The sequence below is a fragment of the Dromaius novaehollandiae genome, chromosome 4 (genome assembly GCF_036370855.1).
Source record: "Dromaius novaehollandiae isolate bDroNov1 chromosome 4, bDroNov1.hap1, whole genome shotgun sequence".
NCBI classification, from domain to species: Eukaryota; Metazoa; Chordata; class Aves; order Casuariiformes; family Dromaiidae; genus Dromaius; species Dromaius novaehollandiae.
In genome coordinates, this window is record NC_088101.1 from 35241471 (window position 1) to 35261505 (window position 20035).

Here is a 20035-nt window from a genome sequence, read left to right on the forward strand (position 1 = left end):
GTTCAGGTATGTAAATACCAGTTATTTTAGAAAGTGGGAACAGGAATTAGGTATTCAGAGTATCTAAATTAAGATAGTGAGTACCCCAGAAGAGAGAGAAGAACTAGAGGTAAATTTTCTTCTAATGTGACGTGCTTTGGTAAGTTATCTGCCACCATTTATTGAGAGCATTTTGCATTGCAATTAAGAATAACTTCCTGTACTTCATTCCCTGTATTCCCAGCACTGAAACATTCAAATGATGCTGCTGACTGATGTCCAGCACATGTATAATGCACTTTATTATTAGCCACATTCCAGTTTCATATCCTCTGCCACAGTTCTATTTGTTTAGAATATATATTTTCACTACTGAATAAAGCAACATTTTAAACAAGCATTAACAGTTGCAAGTCCTGTTTGAAGTACTCATAACATTTGATTCCAGACTATCTTACCGGGAGGAAGTAACAGTAACATTTGTTCTTCCTACCACAGGATAAGGCTCAATAGTAGATGCAACTGCTTCAGTTTCATTCTTGAATTATGCTTTGGCTCATGTCTAAACCAGCAAGCTCTGGTCACAGACCAGCTTCTCCCAAAGAGTCACCTGTTGACACCTAGGTTGGAGGGAAGGGCTGGCAAGGGGCCACGATAAGATTTTCTAGATAAGCATCAGGCCAGGATACAGGCATGCTATACCAGGGAGCTACCTCTTGATAGAGACTGAGCTGACCTAACAGCCCCAACACTGTTCCTCAATGCTTTCTCAGTTTTTCAGATATTTCAGTCTAAGCCTGACTGTTTCATTTTCTGACAAAAAATGGATACAACAGCATCAAGTATTTGTTTACAGTTAATACTTCATTTCTGATAAAATGCATCTTCTATCTACAGCATACCCCATTATTACCAAATTACCAAGAACTAGAAAAGACAAGCTTACAGTTAACGCACTGACATGGGTACCAGAAGTTTGGAGAGTAAAGGCAGTGGAGTTGATCAACACGAATAAAACCCAAGTGGGTGGAGGCTTGGCAAGTTCTGCTTCCTACCTGTAATACATAGATACAACTACAGTACCTTCTCTTATCTATGGCTTTTTTTATTTATGCAAGTTGTAGGCTTACAGTGCTTATGCACCAGCTTAATTTTGTTGCTCCAAGTGTCCTGATGGAATTCAAGCTCTTCCCTAGTTTGTGTCTGTACTGCACCTTGTGCTGAGAGACCCAGTTATCACAGGTTGAAAATGCTGCAAGACTAACGGTTAATAATGAAGAACCTATGATACGAGGGATCTCAGAGAGCACCCAGCTTAAGAACCAGAAACAACTCTTTCCACACCTGGCTGTGCAGCTTACCAAGCAAACAAACAAACAAACAAACAAACAAAAAAACCCACCATCTCAGCTTTGCCAGCCACATTACGGCTATTTCCTTTCTCTTACATACCCCTGTTCTCACTAGCCTCTGCCATCTTCTTTTATAAAAAAGTTGCACATTTAAAAGCAGTCTGGCTAGCAAAGGCTTAGCAAGTCTGAAGAACTAGAAGATACCAAACTAGGGCATAATAGCAGGAAACAGTAGCATAGAAATGTATTATACCTCTGAAATAGCACCTGCTAAGGTGTACATCTGAAAAAGGCTTTCATTAACATGTGACATTTACTATAACAGAAGCCCCAGTGCCACTGTTATCAGATCCCAGAAGGTGCTCTTCTCTTTAGAATAGTTTTAATATCAAGTATTCAGTAGGTTTAATACAGAATAACACTTAGGGAGCTGCCTGCTTGCCAAAAACTCTGTAACGCAAACCTTTACAAGCCCCAACAAACGCAACTCACAGCTCTAACTCCTAGAATTCAGAAGCTGTACAATGCTATGATGAAGGGAATGTGCACCATTGAGCTTTTATATACTGTCAGTGTCTGAGTAGGTTGAAAAATATGGAGGGGAAAAAAACTGATAGGAGAATAGTTTTTTGTGGCTATTTTTTATAGAATACTCCATAAAGCAATCTCCCCACTCCCCCTTCACCCTGCTGCCTGTCCCTTGGCCGAGTGGCGTGGGAGGGCAGCCAGCCACTGCTGCCACCAGGCTCCCCCCAAGCCAGACAAGCAGCACGCATCAGCATCTGGCCACAGGTTTCAGCTCTGAAGAGGAAGGAAAAGCTCCTGCTGCTTTCTGACTGTGAGACTAGCCAGCCTAAGCACACTCCACATTTCACAGATTGAAAAGCATCTCTATGTGAAAGCATATAAGGTAAGAGATACAGGTGCTTCTAAAGCCCTCCTGACTCTTGCTTGCACAGCATGCCTACAAGTACAGGTAAGTCTTTTCTTAAATACTCACTCACCTTTCCTTGAAGGTCTTCACACTGCTGCGTGCTGGGCAGCTGAACTCCCTCCACAGTCATCCTCTTGCCAACTCCCATTCACCACTAAAGGGGAGGCTGTGGCAGATCTTGCCATCAAATAAGCAATTGCCAGGTGTCCACCTGGTGGGTTTCAGGTCCTCATCAGGTGAGCAGCTTCACCAAAGTATTCCAAGAAAATCAGCTCACCTGACTGCTTCCTGTAGCAAAGCCACTCTTAAAGATGACCCAGCTTACACTTACAAGTTTTCTTGACATGGTTGTGTTAGCTAAGAAGGTAAGGAAGACTACAGGAGCAAAACAAACAAAAACCACCTTGCAAAATGGCAACCATTATAACCAGAGATCTGCTTGTGAACGCCTCTTGTTACAACAGTTTTAACAGCAGAATAATTCTCATGATAAAAGTGGCACCTCCAGCCTCGTTGGTAGAGCAAAGCTGGCAAGCTCTTTTAAGATAAAGAAATGTTTTCAATCTGTGATCTGTGCACCTCTAAGGGTGTGTGGAAGAAAATCCACTTCACCATGACAGACTCCTAAAACAAACTTTAGGGGTCTGCAAAATGAGAAAGGTCAACAGTCTGCTTAGAGAAGTTAACACTTAGTGTTGAAGACTACTGTGATAAATTATTTAGTTGCCAGGCATTACAACAAAGCATTCTGCTCTGGCCTTGGCATCCTAAGTTGAAACATTCAAAATCATATTCTTCAAAATGGTGATTACAGCTTCAAATGAATGTCACAATTTGATACATGTTTAAACCAATCTGCGGTTCATATGCAGAAAGACTGTACTGCTTTTTTAAATTGTTGTATGTAATCTACATAGGGCTAAAATACAAAGGGAAGAACTCTAATTATTACCAATACAAGAAAAAAAATTAACTATAAAATGATTGACACAACAGTAAGCAGTACTGCTAATTCAAAGCACTCAGAAATTGGCAGCCATTTTTTGCAAATTGACTTTATATATACAAATAGTGAGATGGCAAGTCTCAAAAGTAAATACGTATTCACTGAATAGAGCACACCCTAATCGGTTCTGTCACTGTTACAGTTTTGAGGCCGACATCTCAGCTTCCCTGTGAAAAACATTCTAATATTTAAAAACTTAAAAGCATGCCTAATAAGCTGTGGCAAAACACAGATGGTCTATAAAATATCTGGGGGGGGGGGGGAGTCTAAAAAAGTGGCAACAACTGTTGTCACCAAATGTAAACATAACAGGGAAAAATAGTTCAATGAAACTGCAGTGCGAGAAGCTTACATGGGTTGCTTGTTGCAGATGGAATTAAACATATTCAAGTGTTAAACAAAACAAGGCATGGAAACAGCAAATGTTTTTGTTCTGAAATCTGTTGTTGAAGAGCCAAAGTCATTTGCTTGTATAATAAAACGCAATCACCTACTTTTTCCCTCTAGCATGAGTTTAATATTTAAAAAATCAAATCTGTGCAGAGTGTATTTTATTTGTTCACATTACCCTATTTGTGGTTAAAAACCACTTCATCTGACAGTTTAAAAGCGTTCTTTTAAAACAAAAGAATTAAACAGCAACTTCTGCTAAAAAAGTCTGCAAGTTACATGGATGCAATGTACAGCAGTATAAAAAAATCAGCAGTATTCTACTGAAAATATTCTCAAAACAGCAAATAAAGTTTAGGCATGTAGGCATGATCCTGAACTGAACAAATATGAATTATAAAACAGCTAACAAAATAAAAAATAATCCTGAATATCTGTATAAAAGAAGCAAGGATTCAAAGTGCAGGTGCTCCAGTTTTCATTTTAACATATCATTCAGTAAGTTGATACAGGATACTATTCATTTTATATAAAGTGACAGTGTTCTCAGTAAGACTTAAACATTCAGTTACATTATCTTGCAGATTTTTTCATTACTTCTACTTTACAGTGCTGTAAATGAAGACTTATGCAATACAAGTTTTTAATTTCTTAATCTAACAAGGATATAATAGGTTGGTGGTAAAGCTTAGTTTTAAGAGCTAAGATATATAGGCTGTAGATCCAGCTATATAAGTATTTTCTATATTTAAAAACATCTTTTGATTTTTAAAAAGGGACTCTACCAATCTGTTTTCATACCTGCATACACTGTCTTTGGAGCACAACAGCAAAGCTGCTAAGTCCACTTCCTGGGAATTCAGATCTGTGCAGGGTCACGGTGGAGATTTTCCCTTGGTGGTCGCAGCTACGAAAGGGATTTCTCTCTGCTGGCTTCAGCATAGCCAGAGATGGCCAAACCCCAGGAGAGGTAAATGGGCTCTGCCTTTTCTTGGGGTAGAAATTGTCATGTTTAATCACATTTACCTGATGTACCAGCTAGGCTTGCAATGGACTTCTCACTTTTACTTTTTACTTCAGAAAAGTACTCACTTTTTACTTAAGAAAAGTACTGAGTGTACTTTTCTTAAGCAGAGGAAGTTAGGATCCAGGCAGATATCATTGCAGTGATCTTTCATATATTCAAGAAATAAAATACAAGCATACATTAAAAACCATTATCCTCTTTGAAAAAGTTGTATGAAACAAAACTTATTCTTCATAGATGCTGCTTGGAACTTAATTTCACCTGAGGTCCTCTTCAGGTTGACAGTGTCCCTTTAAATTTTAGGTACTTCCTATTTAATTTTTTTTCAAGAATCAGACCTCTATAAAGGTCTGTTTTAAAAATGCACGCAAATATCTGCATTAAGTTCACATTTAAAAATTGAGAACTAATCTTTACCATTTTATATTGACAGCAAGGTTAATAATACACACACTTCACTGACAACTGTTATTTTTTCTGTATTTTGAATAAAATTTGCATTCTTGTAACATTTCCCACAGAGTGATTATACTTCAAGATAGTTAAGTTTGCACCCCAAAGTTTTCACATTAGTGAAAAGTAGCACATTTTGAAAATACCAGGGCCTATGCCAGGTACTAATAAATACATAATAAAACAAAATAAATAAAAAAAGACTGCCTTTCATCCCGACATAGTAGAGATTTCATAGTCACTAGCTGATGTTATTGGTTTACCCATCATCCTTACATTCTTAGCATTAGTAATCCTAGCCATCATGGACACAGGCTTGTCAAAGTACTTCACCAGTGCTGGCTCAGTCAAAAGGGAGGCTAGGAACTGCTCAAAGGTGATGGCCCAGTCTCTGTCAATGCTAGTGCTTCTACGAAGAGAAGTGGTGTGGTTGCTCCGTACCAAAACGGTGTCTTCACCTATGTCCTCGCAGTGCAGCTTTTCTTCTTCATGCGAACCTGCACTCAGTACTGAGTACGAGGACATGGAACTGTCATCTTTTGTATCATCGTCGGAAATGAGCATGGAAGAACAGGCTCCGTTGTCTCTGGGAGAGGAGTCTTCGAGCTTAATATCTTCCATCTGCATGCCCAGCGCGTTGTCAGTGCCAATGGCCTCCTCATCGCTGGTAACGAGGCTGCCTTGGAACGGCTTTTGCTGCTCAAGGGGGTACTGCTGGTTCTCCTTCTTCTGGAATAGCTCGTTCTGGATAGCTTTGCTGCAGTTGTTACTGCTGCTGTCTGTCTCTTTTGTGGGCTGGATGGTGAAGAGCTTACCAACCTCACCTATCTCCAAAAGCAGGCTTGTCACAGCAGCAGTGGCATGGTACAGATCTTGTTCATTGGGGTCTTCACTGAACATATTATACATTGTTTTGCACAGTTCAATGAACTGTCCCTAAACGCAAAGGGAGGAAATATCAATGAGAGAGCAGGAAATAAATCCAGCTTTTGAGATCTACTAAATCAGTTTAAAGGAAGTTTGGAATGGAGCTATGACGCAATGGTATATGATTAAACTGAAATTGGAAATAATCTGGGTAGTCTAGAAAGTATTTTCTATGACTGGGCAGCCACATATGTTGTTTCTCTGAAAGATACCTAGAATAAACTGTTGAATGTTCCTTCCAACAAAGGACAAATTTATTTCTCTGCAACCACAGGAGGGCAACAGAGGGTGAGCAGTGAGATGCTTAGCATTCACTTGGATGGTGACACTTTCTTTGTTTGAAGGATGCTAAGTATAACTAGGGGTCTGATAAAACTAATGAGAAGTAATGAAAAATGAAGCAAGCGACCTGCGGCACTCTCTTAATTGGCAGGAGTAATCCAGTTGGATGTAAGCCTTTCAAAGTTCAAAACTGACTAATCAGAAATAGGAAGAAGATGATTTACTTAAGGCTACCTAAAGTCCGAAGAATTGTTCCATGGGGAATAAACCTTCCCTATAGGTTAATGGAAGGAATAGCCATCCCACTGGGTCTTTATCCTCCTTAGCTGCTATTGATCTAAGGTGAATGAGATTGACAGTATACATCACAGAACACAGACTTCCTTTTTCAAGTAATGAGCATGAGACAGTGTATGCTAGTCGGTAATATTCAATGTCTTATCAGTTTTTGGCTGGAGGTCAAAATAGTACGCTTACATTCCCGTACTTGCATATCTCGTTTTTGGGATGTTTTGGGAATGGAACTGGTTCCAGTATGTTGAAAAAACCAAACTTCCATATTTCACTAACTGCTGCTTTAGTAAAAAAGTATCTGCTTCAAAACAAACCTCTATTCAGTAGATAATATGTTGAATATTTATTGGTATATGAAAAAAGTTTCAAGTTTATGAAAAATAATTAAATGTCAGCTAAAGTACCTGATTCAGTTTGGGCAAGTCCTTTGTGATTTTTGCTTTGGATTTATTCTCTTGGCTCCACATTCTCAGGTAGTTTCGATTCTCTTGTGAGTTCTTCTTGCCTACCGTTAACAAATTACCAGAGAGGCATGAAAAGTCCATCAAGAGACCTTAAATTAACACTTTTTTCCATCTTAAAAATGAGTATTTTTCCAAGAAATTAAAGACATAATTCAAATGGAAAAACCATACGTACCTTTGTCTGTTTTTAGACTCACTGTAACAAAACCATCATCTGCTCCTTGTTTGTTCCTGCTGTCTAGGCCAACAACTAGGAAGTATTATGGGGAGGAGAGAAAGAGTTCAGTGTGGTTTTAGATACATACCTACTTTTCATGTGTACAATGCAAAATAAAGGAAGTGCTTACACTACTGAAAATACAGAGTAAAAATGACAGGACTGAACTATGATTAATGTTTTTGCTTGTTCTTAAATCTGCTGAAGAATTCCATATAATTAATAATATAAGTTCTTACACAAGGACCATCTTATGTTTCGTTTGTACAGTAGAATGACTTAGGCTGTGTTTAAGGCTCTAAGCAAGTTACCACAACACAAACAGATACCAAAATGATGTATGTTTGGTGATTATGTTAGCGCATTCTCTTTTGTCTATTAGGACTTAAAACTACTATCACTATTCTATCAATTGTTATCTGTATTTTCAAACAACCTTCCTTCCCCTGTTTGGAGGATGGGGAATACTTTTCTTGATTCAGAGAGAAATTTAACCTCAAATACCTAAAGGAAGAGAGCGTCATTTTAACACAACAGAGATGACAGATAGCCAGGTTCCCATTAGGGCACAGAAAGATTTCAAGCCCCCAAACTATACTTTGATACATCTATTAGCTCCAGGTTTTTAGAATTTCCTAACATCTGCAATCCAATTCCAATTTCCCAACATTTGCAATCCAAAAGTATTTATTCTCATTCTCCATTAAGGCAAATATGCTATATTTATTACAAAATTATTTCCATAGCAACACACTGATGATATTATTTTGACAGTACTTCTGCAACACACCATCCAGGAGAGCCTCAGTGTACACATGCCCACATCTTTAAAGATATAAAAATATGTACTAAGACTGCATGCTCATTTTTACAGAAAACACTTCATTTATGCAGTTTAATCCAATAAAAAAGAAGCTTTCTAAGAAGACCTGGTGTCTGAAATGCATTACCCTGTCTTTTCATGCCTGAGGCAAGATGCCTACCGTGTGTACATTCTGGTGTGATGTCTTCAAAAAAGTACTGAGTGGCTTCAAAAGCAGAGTCCGGCTCTTCTTGCTCAGGGGATGGATCTAAGCAATATTATAAAATTCTTTCATTAAAAACCCCTACTCTTTAATTAAAAACTAGAACATATTTTCATTAATACATTTAGAGTTTTACTTTCTAAAAGGAATAGTGTGAGAGTGCGCAGACGTATCAGAGGGACCAAAGGCAAGATGGTAGATCCTTTTGCTGAACTGCCATTAGATGAATTTAGGAAATGATTTATCCTGTGTGTAGATTTCTGTTGGTTTTATTTTACCTTCCTACAAAGCCCCTTGTATTAGTCACTTGCTATCAGAGAACAGGCTTCCTTTTGAAGGTTTCACAATACTAATAATAATAAAAAAAAAAAGGAGTGTTATGAAGCCATCAGTTATCATGCCTCTAGTAAACCATGATATGCTGTTTGGCTGATCAGTGGGGCTTCCACAAGATCTTTGTTCTCTTGCTGTTGTCCACTCACTTTCTGTTCTCAGCTGATCTGGCTTTTCCTCAGGATAATTCACCACCATGGCATAGGCCACAGTCCAGGGAAACAATGGGAGCACTGGTACTTTCTTCTCCGCCTTTCTACTCCTCTTGCCTCTAGAATTTTTCCACCTCCCCAGACTGTGACAAGAGAGCTACTGCAAACCACTGGATTTGTGTAATCTTCCTACTTCCACAACTCATTCCCACCAAGTACTGCGGGTTTACTTCTAAGTTTCTTGGGGGAAAAATCCGCCATTTTTGAAGGATAAGTTTGTCTTATCCCATCATCTGAACTGATGGAAGACTATCCGTCTCCCCCTTGGCTTTGTAGCACTGAGTCTGTAAGCCTGAGATTAACTGGTATCTCACACAAGCACTACGCAAACCTAGATCTGAATCCAAGCGACTTGGACTAACTGTACTCAGCTTATTGCCCTTCGGGAATCATCTCCTTAAAACTCACAAGAGATGAATCAACTGGATCTGGTAGTACCTTTTACTGTCTCCTCCATATCCAGTACTGTTTGACTAACAAGTAGCTATTTTCTCTCAGGGTCTTGTGTGCCCATCTTCATATGTCTAATTTCCAGTACTTTCTTCTGTGCATCTCAGTGTGCCCTGAGCAGGGCATGAACTCTTTCCTGGCTGGAAATAGTCTATAATGATTTAATATGAGCTTACCAATTCCTGAATACCAGAAGTTCCATTTTTAAACCTGGATCTTCTCTTAAGAGGAGTTCAATAAAATTCTTTTTTTTTTTTTTTTTTCAGTCAAATTAGTGTGTCACTTAAGTCTACATCCAGCATACCCAACTGGGAGCAATCAGGGACATGTTCAAAGCATATCCAGGAGAATGTCCTCTCACAGTTTTTAAGGATCTTCATCAAAGGATTTAAATGTGCTCATGAATTAAAGAACCCAAACAGCTGTAACATACTTAAACCATAGATTCAGCAGAGAGAGCAATAGGTTCTTTATGACACACTTATGACAAGACAGAGAGGATGCAGTTCCAGGATAGGATTTTCTTCAGGGGCAAAACTGTTTTGAGATGTTTTCATCCTTTTGCCACTCACTCTCTAAACTGCCTTGTTCACTTAGTTAAGTACAACAGTTTGGAGGGCTCCCTGGAAAACACATCTGTGAAATTATCTGTATTTTAAAACAAACAAAAAGCCTCTCCTTACAAACAGATGTACCAGCCCAGTGGGGAACATAAGAAGTAAGCCTAGGGACAGAAAGAAGCAGCTGGGGAAAGCAGGAACGCTTTAAGATAGCTTTACTGTTAAATAAAATGTATTGCAGTAAAAAACCCTGAAGAAGACTGCATTTGCTATGCATGGGGGAAGGCACCGACCCCAGCTAAACCAGCAAGTGACCCCTATAAAAGGCCTGTTTATGACAGGAGCAACAGAGGCCTGCATACTGCTTTCAGACTTTCCAACTCTGTCTGCTTAAAGCAGAAGCTCTTTTATTTTACTGCTGCATAAATAGCTAAAATAATTCTCACTACTTAATTTTTAATTTGGACAGCTAGTTGTAAACAGTTCTGCTCCAAATTTCTGCTCTCACCAAGAAGGCAGCTATTTTAGTATGATTTACTCACCAGGCAAAACATGCATTTTATACAGTAGCTTCAGTTTCTCTGTGAGATCTCCGTGGCATGCTGCACCTAAATAGCGTTATATTCAATTTGTTAATACTTAGTATTCAATACCATTCTATTTATTATCACTACAATATTGCATTTTTAAAACCTTCTACTTTCATTTGGACAAGCATTGTTCTCCCTTTACAGACAGATCGTTAGCCAATCACTTGACTTCTAAGATCATGCAGTCTGCAGTAGAAACAGAAAAAAAACCCCACAGACACCCTTACTCCCAATTTTTTACTTCAGCCTTAGACCTTCACTAAATATCTATTTTGTAACTCTCAAAAATAATATATGATCATCATGTGATCATTCAGAAAGGCCTCTAGCTAAGACAACCTTTTGTGTGGACTTCAAACTTTCTGATCTGAGGATCCAATAATAGCATCACATGGTTTAGAATAATAAGACATTTACCACCACCAGCACCACCACCCAAAAAAAAAAAAGATTCAAGAAAACATACTGTTAATCCTGTCTTAGTTAAGGGCTACACTGATATTTATGTAATGCTCTCTAGTGCAAGATACACCTCAACTAGCATTTTTTTTCTGAAAAATTTTTGAATTAAAATTTTTGAATGAATTTTTATATAAAATCCACGCAGTCTACTGTAGCCCCTCCTTTCAATTAGTTAAATTGATATTAATTAATTTAAAAATACTGAAATAACCTATAATCAGACATCTTCATAAATCATTCATATTATGATAAATAATTCTTAAATGGATGAATTAACCTTCATTAAATAGGTTAAGCAGAGATTTATTTTACTTTACAGATTACCACATCAACCTACCTCTGCTATGCAAACTACAACAAGTGCGGTTCGGCAAATACTAACAATTACAGTATATCGTAAAGTTGAAAACTACAATAAATACAACTATTTGGCCAAAGAATTGGGTGCATCTACTTTGCATGCAACTTGGTCCTTTTTAAGTGCCAAATCTCCTTGCATCTGTATCTGGTGCAGAAGAAGGTTTCTCCTCTGGTGAAACTACTGTGTGAGGTTACACAGCAAGGTACTGGCGTACCCCACTGGTAACACATGGGATGGGCTGCAATTCTGCACCCTCCAGCAATGGCTAGGGAGGCATGCACCCAAATAAGATTCAGGGCCCAAGAGCAGGAGTCTGGTGACATCTCTCTCTTTGTTCCTCTCCTTACCTTAGATGCCAAGAGAACAAATGCTAAGCTCTTTCTCCTCTCTGTAGGCAACCACAAAACTTTATTTTGATGGAAGCCCTGACTTCTTGTGTGTGATTTTCTAACTAAAGCTCCACCTCAGCATTCAAAAATGTACATGAATGAAGACAACGCAATGCAGGATAAGTCTCCTAAAGCCATCATCTGGACTCCCTCAGAGACCACCCTCCAGGTATCTCCCAGGAAAGGGAAGAAAGTTTTATGAAAAGAACAGCAGCTTACTGGCAATCTGCAGGAACTGCCGGACAGCTGACTGCAGGGGTTTACACAAGGACTGGGGACTAGCAAGGCACTGAATTTAAAAGAAATTTAGGCCACATTGATAGAGACGAGGTACAGGAATGTATTTCCAGTAGATGCATCCCCACGATGGAGAGTTAGAGGAGACTTTTGGATGTCTCAGCACGGGCCCCCACATTGCACTGCCTACTGAGGGTACAGGGGTCATTTCATGGGAAAGCCCAGAGAACTCCATGGCACTGCCCCAGCACCCCACGAACCACAGAGCTGAGGGCCCTGCAAACAGCACTGCGAAGGTGGCAAGACCATTCTCAGCCCCAGTGAAAAACACTCCCTCCTCCCCAGGCTGCCATGGTGGAATCATAGCATGGACAGATTGTCAACCTTCAGCAAGTCTTGCCTTTTTGCAGTACAGCTCTCAGATGACGCATTGCCAGCTTTTATTCAGAAGCTGTCACCACTCCTTTTCATGGTGTGACTAGGAAGAAACCCTGAGCCCCCTTTTGACTATTCTTCCTGTACAACATTCAACGGTGTTTGGTCTTTTCTGAACATGTCATACATAACAGTTTTCCTGACTTCTTCATGGGCATTACAAAGTAATTAATCAGGTTAGAACTTTTTTTCTGTTAATATAAAAACCAGTAGCAGTATAGAAGTATTACTCTCAGTTGCCGTTCCTTTGAACACAGGTGGAGGTGTGAGAGGTGGTTGTAGACCAGTTACCTCCCTGAAGGGAGTGGAGGAGTGGTGCAGTTAACACTCTGCTTTCTGAAATGTCCTCCTCTCTCATGTGCTCAGAGAAAAGTTGTTTTTGGGGCGGGGGGGGGGGGGGGGGGGAAGCATTCAGGTACTCCCTGAGAGACATTGCATCCATACTGCTGACTTCTGCACACAAGGCTGCTGTGAGTGTTACAGACAGTGGCAGGCACCAGAGTGGTGGGAGAACTGCCTGCTCCAACAGAGCATCACACAGGAACAAACATATGATGGGAGTTGGTGAGGGATGCCTTGACTCCACAAGGAAGTCCCACTAAAGGATCCTGAGTCAACAACTGACGTGCTATAATCCAGTGTGGCGTGGGGTGCAGGTGAGCTCCTCTATGTGTGAATACACCAAGCAGCTCACAACCAGGGCTGGAAACCCCTTCTGAGCTGCACAACTCTTAGAGCTAACTAATCAAGACCACTCCTCTATTTGGACTGGTAGCAGCATAGCACATATAGCAAAAAAAACATGTCATGTCATCCCATCTCTGCTCATCTGAGGCCCTAGAGGCACTTGAAGCAGGAAGTTCTTGAGCCATTTGCCATAAGAACTATGAAAAGGAAACAGGGATTCCCAGCTGCAATTACAGCTCTCATGCCCCAGGGCTTTCATGCTGACATGGAAGAAGGGGCCAAGCAGCCATGCTGGCACATACAGCAGCCCTTTTGCCTCTTCTTCATGGAGCTCCAGAAGAGAGATGCTTCCAGGGAGCATGTCCTTGCAGCTACATGGAGTGAGGCCGTTGAAGGAAAGATGTGAAAGGAAAATGCTTCAGTAGAAGCCATAGTTCCTGTAGCAATCAATAAACATTCTCCTAGATGGGCCATGCAATCAGTTTTACTGTCATATAGCTACTCTGGAGCCGCAGGAGAACAGATGTTACTGCTGGCTCTAAAGATGTTTTGATGCAAAGCTGCATTCAGAGCCCTAATGCTTCAATGTTGTTACACAGAGCCACTGGAAAACAAGTTGGAAAACCTTTACCCTCTCAAAGGGGATCAAAATTTAAAACTGGGGAAAACGACAGGCTGTCATGAAACAAACCATGATGGACTGCAAGATGTTGGTCACTTACAGGAAATAACTCCTGTCATGCTCAAAATAAAATAAAATAAAATAAAAGGATGGTGAGGACACTATGAGCAGTTCTCCACCTTCAGCAAAACCCTGTTCTCCCAGCACAGTGGCAGGCACACACAACTTCTGCTGAGAAGCTTCCCCAAGCAAGCTCCTTTAGCTTTCCAATGCAAGAGGCAATGAAAGCCCAGGTTTTCAGGAATCTGTCTTTCTGCTTTATAGGGGAAATTCCTATGCAAGTCCTCCTCCTCCCTGCTGACAGTATTGCTCTTGCCATATGGCTGCTGCCTCTTTCCCTGTGCCCAGCTTATCCACTCTCCTCTCCTCCCTTCCTTGCAGATCTGCTCTGGCATACTTTGGCAGCTCTGTTCTCTTTTAAAGGATGATGTTTCCAGCCCCTGCCTGCTTCTGCCTCTTTCTACCAGCATCCCAGCTCCTCCTTTACATTTTTTTCCCCTCTTCTAAAACTTAATGTACATCTTCCTCTCCTCAGCTCATGCCCTGTCCTTTCTCCAGTTTTCTTATTACACAGAACACAAACTCCTTGCTTCTCTCTTGCTGCTAATGCTGCTTCTTTGTGCCTGCTCCTCCCTGCAGGCTGCTTTTGATTGTGAGCAATTCCATTCCATCCTCAAAAATCTGCTCCTGCCCCAGGTCTGTTACAGCATTTCCTTCCCACAATTCGCAGACCCTCCTCTTACCCTCCCCTTTCTCTCTTGCTGACACTTGGCTGCTTTGCTCTACCTACTCACTCCTCCCCTGAATCCTTCTCCATGAACAACTAAGGGATCAAATGCTGCCTCTCTTCCCTTTTCAGAACCAGTAGCACTGGCAAAAGTTATAAGCTCCCAACTTATAGGGAAAGTTTAAGGAGCAGACAACAAAACGCATTGTCACTGAGAGACAAACACTACCGAAGAACATACAAAAGGCTTTCCCAAAGGAAACACCTTGGTTAGAAGTAATCACATCATTTACCACAAAAATTGCTGGTAATCTTTGTGTTGCAAGTCAGGAGTCAGGGATATCAAGTCCAGTGCACCAGGCAAAGAGATGAGAGTAACAGAAAAATATTTTTGGTAAATCATTTCACCTTTAACTGTAAAATGCAGCCAGAGATAAAGTTCTAGAAGGGTAAAAATCATCTCTGAGAATTAATCTTGCATCTATCACCACTTCCTGTGGTTAACCTTCAGTTGGTATCTTGAGTACCTAGCCCTTTTTAGGAACCACGCCCGCTACAAAAGCTTGCACTAAGCTAGGAAGGCAGCTGCTGCAAAAAATTGTTTGTTATAGTCCAGATAGAGACTGCAAAGGGCACCTGCTAACCCACAAAGCATTTGGCATGTGGGCATTGAGCATGTCCCACAAACATCCTCTTCCTGGATTAAGCTTTCCAGATGCACACATTCTTCACTGTGGCATGCAGAAAGAATATGACTGAAATGGTGATATAGGATGTGACCGTCTGGGGAAAAGCTGCTGAATTCAGTGGAAAAGCAGGTAGGTCTTACCAGCCACAGTACAGATGGCAACACCCTGCCATTTTTAACTTTTTGATTGGTAACTGCCCTCAACACTATCCACAGAGCTTGGAAAACCATGGAAAGAGAACCTATTCATTATTTTCTTTAGATACTCTCAATAGGGAGTCCCCAGTCTCAGATACCTCCACAATAGATAGGAAAGTTGTTTCAGACTTGCTAATGGCAAATTGATTAGCTGCTGACTCATATAAACTAGATGTTGCCAGAAACCAGAGAGAGACACTCTCTTTGTAATGGGAACAGACTCCCAGAATTTTCTTTACTATGGCAGTCACAGCTCTAGCTTTGAAAGCTGCTCTTCTCATGCAGAAGTCTTGCACCCACAGCTCATGGTGTGATCTCCCTAGTCCATGCTCTTCAGTCATGCTTTGCATCTGCTGACCACAGCTAGGTTTCCACAAAAAAAAATGGAACCCCGTCCTCAGACCACTGGCAGAAAGAAATGATGTAATGAAGTAACAGTAGCTGACAAGACACTTTGAGATGGTTTGCCAGGCTGCAGTATATGAAAGACCAGCCACCACCTTATCCCCTCTTAATCTGTTCAGCAGGCACAGACAGACATGTGTTTGTTGATGTAACACTGAGAGTTGCTGTTGAAGCGGAAAAAACCACGACTGCATCCCAGTACAGACTAAGACTTCTTGGTAGGCTCATGCTACACGGCCATCTTAGCGTGGGTGAAAGCGGCAGGGCTTTCTTTGGTCACATGAGAAATGGATGGGCATAAAGAGTGAACAAAGTGACAGCAACCTGCTTCTTAGGGAGGCCTACAGCTGAGCTCTCAGCTAGGTCTCTTTGGAAACTCCGCTTCACACCACGTGTGGTGGAAACACGAGGTCCTAACGCTCCCACTGGTACACAGTACCACGGTGACGCACACCATGAGGTTGTCACGTTCTCAGACCTTAGTGCACTACACTGTGATCCTTTTCCCAATGCAATACACCACTGGCTAATGTAAATGCAGCTACCAAGACCAGCCTAAACCCCTTTGGGAATCACTGTCACAGGCATGAAAAATTAATTGAATCTTCACATGAACAGCTCTTAAAACAAAGTTGGCTCTGGCTTATACAAGCTGGCATACATCCAACTCATTATCTGATAGTTAATGTAAGATCTGTGTTTCTGACAGACTGGATCACCTTTAGAAACAAACTGTTTTGGTTAGATTATGAGTGTTGTGAATTCTCCTTACTTAGCCCAGAGACAAATTCACGGAAGTTGATGAGCAAGTCTCCATTTTCATCAAGAAGCCTGAATAAGCGTGCAGCTAACACATCTGAATGAGTTCCACATGCCCAAGGAAAGAGGAGAGCAAACATCCCCTTGAACTGCTCAAAATCAATACGGTACTGTTCCAGATAGGGCAGGCTGGGATCATGCCGGTCAATAGCATTGCTGTTCCCTCCCCAGTAGCAGCTAGTCAGATGTTCTGCCTGAACAGAAGGAAAACGCTGTGAGATTGTTATCAACTCTGTAAACAACTCATCATTATCAATGATAAAAAACAACAACAAAAAACCCAGACACATACACAGAGAAAACAACACAAGGCTAACAGATGTACTTCCATCTACCTAGCCTTAGCATTTCTGCTAAGTAAAGGCTTGCTGTGGTCACTCGCTCCCTTCTACCCTACCATACACAGCCAAGTCAGGAAGGAGGCTCTCATGAAATATTTAATTTCAGATAAGAAAACAGCTGTTTATTTCAAAGGTTTTTTATTAGACTAGTCTCAAGAATATTTTATAAAGTTCTATTTTCTCCATCTTACTGAAGTCAGTAAAAGCTCTAGAGCTTATTTCAGTGGAATCTACTTCAAATCAATTCAGGTCTTAGCACTAACTGCACAGTGATCTGTCATCCACAGAGTGGTCTGTCTCACTTTGCCTCACTGATTCCAGGGATGGAGAACCCATGGAAGATTAAAAGAAGGCACTGTAGGATTTGGACAATTGTAAGGCTTGGTATTAGAGATGGGAAATTCAAGGGAAAGAAACTCTTACTGGAATAGCCTAGAATCTCGGTTTTGACAGATCAAGAGAAGTCAGTCTCCTGGTTCAGGGCACTGTGCGTGAGGGTGGCATTTTAACTCCTGACCTTGAAACTTGTGGATCTAATGTTATTTTTGTACAACCAACTTACCAAGATGCATCACTTTGTGACACTACATTTCCGTACAATACAGTATACAGTAAAGCATGAACAACGGCAAAGAACAGCTAGCACGGCATAAAAGTATTAGCTGTCTGAGATAGTAGAATGAAGGTATTTCTGCTCTAAATTCCAAAAACATGCCCTTAAGTCATGTAGAGAAACATACACAGGTTCCTAAAGACCTACCAAAAGACTGTCAATATTCACTTTTTCATAATAATACTTTTTGTCATAATATTCAATTTTTTCATGGACAAAACATTTAATAAATTATTTTCTGAGGTTTTAAAAAATGGCCTTCAATAATATAGCAGCTAATTTAAGTTTGTATTAAGATATCTGATAGTAAGTAATTCACAGACTTAACCTGGTCTTTAGAAAACATGTAGTCTCTGTCATTTAAGTGTTTACTTTTCCTGCAGGCACATGCATTACCTTGAAAAGAGCATATAGTTCCTCCAATTCATCGATAGTAAAAGAAGTCTCTGTCACAATAGTTCGCACCTTTTGAAACATAACATTAACAATTATTGATTTAAAGTCTGTCTCATTGAAAAGCTAATTTAATTTCAGAAATTGACTCACCTTAATCTTCACAAAGAACATTATTTCAGTACCTACCACATTGCGCTTTGTAGTATCTTCAAGGGTTTGGATCACTTTCAGCCTTTGTTTGAATCTCATTTGTTCAATCAAATCTGCTCGGATACTTCCAAATTTCTTAAAGAGAAAAGGAGTACAATATAGTCTGTCTACTAATGTTAAGAATACTTAGTTTGCATTTTATGTATTAAGAAATTAATTCTGTAAGTGTTCATAGATAGCACATCTCAAAAACTGCTCTTAAGGCATTTTTCTAAGGCATGACTTAGTTACAAAGACTTAAGGAATTTGTCAGTAGCTTACTCCTCCTCAAATAATATATTTTCATTTCACTTGAAAGCATTTCATTGAGTTATCGATTCTCACATTTCAGGCCATAATCTCAGTAGTTAGAAATTTCTCCCTTGGCAAATCTCTATGAGCAGATTGTTTCATAACTCTTTCTGCAGGGTTTATCTCAGCTTTTCCTGCAACATCTCTTACTTGCCACAGAGAGAGAAGATATTTAGACTGACTGGGTTTCTAAAGGCTCAGACAGCGTAACAGTCTTTACATTCCTAAGCATGTGAAACCAAGCACTAGGAACGCAATTTACATTAGGAGCAAGATTCTCAAAACTGCTTAAGTCCTATTTTCAAAAGTTCTATTCACAACGCACGTAACACTTGCAGGTGGCTCCTTAGTATGCTACAGAAGCACCCTAGGGAAAAATCTGTTCAGAATAATAGCCCTGGTCCCACATGTACGGGAATGTCTAGTCCATTAAATTTCTTTTTATGAAATATAAGTAGAAGCTCTTATCCTCAAAAAAACATCCATAGTACATACTTAAAAATGCACAAAAGGCCAGCATGTGCAGTTATGCCAGACATCATGTATGCTGCATGCAAAACTAAGAGGAGCTGGCAAGAGGTGTTTTCCTACAGGATTGATCCCCTATATTGCCAGTGCAAGCACATCAACATAAGCAGGTCACAACTTGCTAGCACATTCTTGTGTGGTCAAATTATATTAAAGCTGTGATGCTACTCGCACCTTTACTATGTACTTCAAAAGTAACAAGCTGATTTCCTGTACTTGGAATGTTTTTTCAAATGAAAAATTGAAAATCTTTTGAAAAAATGGAATCTAGATAAACATTCATGAATTTCAGACCTCACAGAAATGAAACACAGTTCAAGAGCAGGTACCTGCAAAGTATGTTAAAAGTGAACACTGCAGCCCCAATCCCATTTTCAAAAAAGAGGTCTTTTGAGTCTCTGAGGCCGCATCTGTCCCAGTAATCAATCAGGGGCCATTCTATGGTCTGGAGGCCAAATGACAGTGTATGGTCACATCCATACAATCAAACCCTCTGTGGCATACAGGACAGAAAGGCAACTGCCTACTGGGAATGGTTCCTTGTCCATGCTAACTTCCAAATCATACAATGAATTGTTTGTAAAGTGCCATTTTTCCTGGGTCAAAACCTATGAGGCCTTTCAAAAGTCTGACCCCTTGGAGTATCAGTAGTTTACTTAAAATGACTGAGACTCAGACACTGGTACAGATGTAGCTCAAGTGTTTAAGGCCTATGTTTTCCAAAGTAGCCAGCTCCAAAATCAAGGGAGTTAATGACATAATAACTTTGAACATCTGAGCTTACACTTCACTGAAAGTTAGTGAGCTATGCACAGGCTTTTAACTCTGCAATGATTTTGCATTATTCCAGCCATTCCTAGTGTACTTAGTATAATATCAGGCTCTGTGGCTTATGACTTGTAGAATTGAATGAAAAGATAAGAGATTTCTTACTGAAAAGTATTTCAGTGAACACGGAAGTTAATGGCAGGGTAGAATGTATTTGTTATTTACATCCTCATTTCAAGAGGAGAATGTTCCTCTTTCAAAAGTAGAAAGTCACTTCAATATTATCACAGAGAGGGGTGCTAT

At 40.2% G+C, this 20035-nt stretch overlaps 1 protein-coding gene across 1 annotated transcript in view; it reads right to left on the reverse strand.

The window, feature by feature from the left end:
- Positions 1-3807: 3807 nt before the first annotated feature.
- Positions 3808-20035, reverse strand: part of TBC1D9 (TBC1 domain family member 9) — a 56809-nt gene continuing 40581 nt past the window's right edge. The window contains exons 14-21 of the mRNA XM_026106132.2: positions 18122-18220; positions 17936-18004; positions 16539-16779; positions 10448-10513; positions 8309-8395; positions 7284-7358; positions 7049-7149; positions 3808-6077 (exon numbers count right to left, since the gene is read on the reverse strand). Coding sequence (XP_025961917.1) covers positions 5352-6077; positions 7049-7149; positions 7284-7358; positions 8309-8395; positions 10448-10513; positions 16539-16779; positions 17936-18004; positions 18122-18220 — 1464 coding nt within the window. The 3' untranslated portion in view covers positions 3808-5351. The remainder of the gene's footprint in view (positions 6078-7048; positions 7150-7283; positions 7359-8308; positions 8396-10447; positions 10514-16538; positions 16780-17935; positions 18005-18121; positions 18221-20035) is intronic.